The sequence below is a fragment of the Psammomys obesus genome, unplaced genomic scaffold, assembly GCF_907164565.1.
Source record: "Psammomys obesus unplaced genomic scaffold, mPsaObe1.curated_primary_1811, whole genome shotgun sequence".
Lineage (NCBI taxonomy): Eukaryota > Metazoa > Chordata > Mammalia > Rodentia > Muridae > Psammomys > Psammomys obesus.
In genome coordinates this window covers 10,835,355-10,837,826 of record NW_026596046.1, presented here as the reverse complement: position 1 = coordinate 10,837,826, position 2,472 = coordinate 10,835,355, and the positions used below count along the sequence as shown (strand labels likewise).

Here is a 2,472-nt window from a genome sequence, read left to right as displayed (position 1 = left end):
TCTTTCTGCTTCTGGGTTACCTCACTCAGGATGATATTTTCTAGTTCCATCTATTTGCCTGCAAATTTCATTATTTCCTTGTTTTTAATTGCTGAGTAGTATTCCATTGTGTAAATGTACCACAATCTCTGTATCCATTCCTCAGTTGAGGGACATCTGGGCTGTTTCCAGATTCTGGCTATTATGAATAAAGCTGCTACAGAAAAATATCTACACAGCAACCGAGCTCTACATAAGATACTAGAAGGAAAACTCCAATGTAACAAAATCAACTACACTGAAGAAAACAAGCTCACAAACACACTAAAACCACCAATTCCACAATAAAAGGAACTAACATTTATTGGTCGCTATTATCTATCAACATCAATGGACTCAACTCTATAATAAAAAGACACAGTCGAACAGAATGGTTGTGGAAACTGGATCCAGCATTCTACATCCAAAACAAACAAACAAACAAACAAACAAACAAAACCACACCTCTGTAACAAAGATATATACTGCCTCAGAGTAAAGGGATGCAAAAGGCTTTTCAAGCAAGTGGACCGAGAAAAAAAGCTGGGGCAGCCATCCTAATATCTAATAAAATAGACGTTCAACTAAAATTAATCAAAAAAGATGAGGAGAGACACTTCATTCTCACCAAAGGGAAAAATCCCCCAGGAGGACATCACAATCCTGAATATCTATGCTCCAAATACAAAGACCACATTTATTTGTAAATGAAACATTATTAAAGCTTAAATCACACATCGATCCCAACACCTCAATAGTGGGGGACTTCAACACTCCACTCTCACGAAGGGACAAATCATCTAGACAAAAGCATGTGTTCTTTTTTTTTTTAAGCTAATTCCGAGGTCAGGTGTCAACTGCTGTTTTCATTGCCATGACAACTTAAGGAAGGATCTACTTTGGCACACAGTTTGGGAGCATCATCCTTTGGGGAGGCATGGTGGTGAAGGTGGCTTTACCTGTGGTGACTGTCTGGTCACACAGTAACCGTAGATGCAGAGAGACACGAATACACACACTCAGATGGCTTCTTCCAGTTGGGACACCTGTTCGGGGATGTTTCCACCCACATCCAGGTGTGTCTTTCCTCCTCTGCCAAATCTCTGGAAACATTCTTCTGTATATGCCAGAAGTGTGTTTTCTAGGTGATTCAAAATCTAGTGATATTCACAATTAAGAGTAACCATTATACAAGGGAAACCTTCGGCATTTCTGAAGGGTGGTACTTGCTTTGTAATGTAGCAACTAAGTGATAAGTTTGTGTGTATTACAGGATGAGGTCAAGGAAGCAAATAGATGTGATGACATGAAGAAGTGAATCACGTCTCTTACACATAGTTAATACCACACAGTTGATTGTTGGACCGTGCTTTGCTAAAAAAAAAAAAAAAAAAAAAAAAAAGGCTCAATAGTGGACACCTGATCTAACTTTGGATAAGGAAGTAAAAATCTCTATGTGGCTTTTTTTTTTTTTTTGCCTCCCGACGCCACCGAGGTCGCACACGTGAGGCCTGTCCGCCACTGCCAACATGCTCACATGCCAACTGTTGCCTCTTTCATGCTGGCCGCCCTCGGGGGCAACTCCTTTCCTAGCGCCAAAAACATCAAGAAGATCCTAGACAGCGTGGGCATCGAGGCGGATGATGACCGTCTCCACAAGGTCATCAGTGAGCTGAATGGAAAAAGCATTGAGGATGTCATTGCTCAGCGTGTTGGCAAGCTTGCCAGTGTGCCTGCTGGTGGGGCTGTGGCTGTTTCTGCTGCCCCTGGCTCTGCAGCTCCTGCTGCTGGCTCTGCCCCTGCAGCAGAGGAGAAGAAAGACGAGAAGGAGGAGGGGTCTGAGGAGTCAGATGATGACATGGGATTTGGCTTGTTTGATTAAATTCCTGCTCCCCTGCAAATAAAACCATCCTACATATCTTGAAAAAAAAATCTCTATGTGTTTATGTTGGAATGGAGAGTTTGCTGAGCCAATGAGGGATTACTGGTTAAACACTGCATTGAACCTTTTATGTGCCTTTAATGTAAGAGCATCCTCTATATATCTTGAACCATAATCATGCCTCCCCAATTAACTTACATCGCCCTTCTTCTTCAGCCCCAGTTTTTGAGTGCCATAATTATCGCCTTTCTACTCACCCTTTCCACGCTTTTCACGGCTGACTCCACTCAGATTATTTTCTGCATCACACCATCAAGTTAACTCATACCATGACTACTGATTCTTTTTATTTTGTCAAGTGAATAGTTTCAAGATTATTGTACCTTTGTCTGTGTGCAACACTTGATGCTGTTGACCACTTCCTCTATACAACATCCTTCTTTTGGTGCCTGTGTTTTAGGTTCTATTTGTCATAGGTGATACCACATCTGATTTTTTTTTTTACCTTCTAAGTCTTTGTAGATTTGTGTGTGTGTGTGTGTGTGTGTGTGTGTGTGTGTGTGTGTGTGTGT

General features: G+C 41.5%; 1 protein-coding gene across 1 annotated transcript; it reads left to right on the top strand.

The window, feature by feature from the left end:
* Positions 1-1,555: 1,555 nt before the first annotated feature.
* On the top strand, positions 1,556-1,944 carry LOC129688707 (60S acidic ribosomal protein P2-like). The gene has a single exon (XM_055623672.1). The coding sequence runs from the start codon at positions 1,556-1,558 to the stop codon at positions 1,898-1,900; it is 345 nt and encodes a 114-aa protein (XP_055479647.1). The 3' UTR covers positions 1,901-1,944.
* Positions 1,945-2,472: the final 528 nt, after the last annotated feature.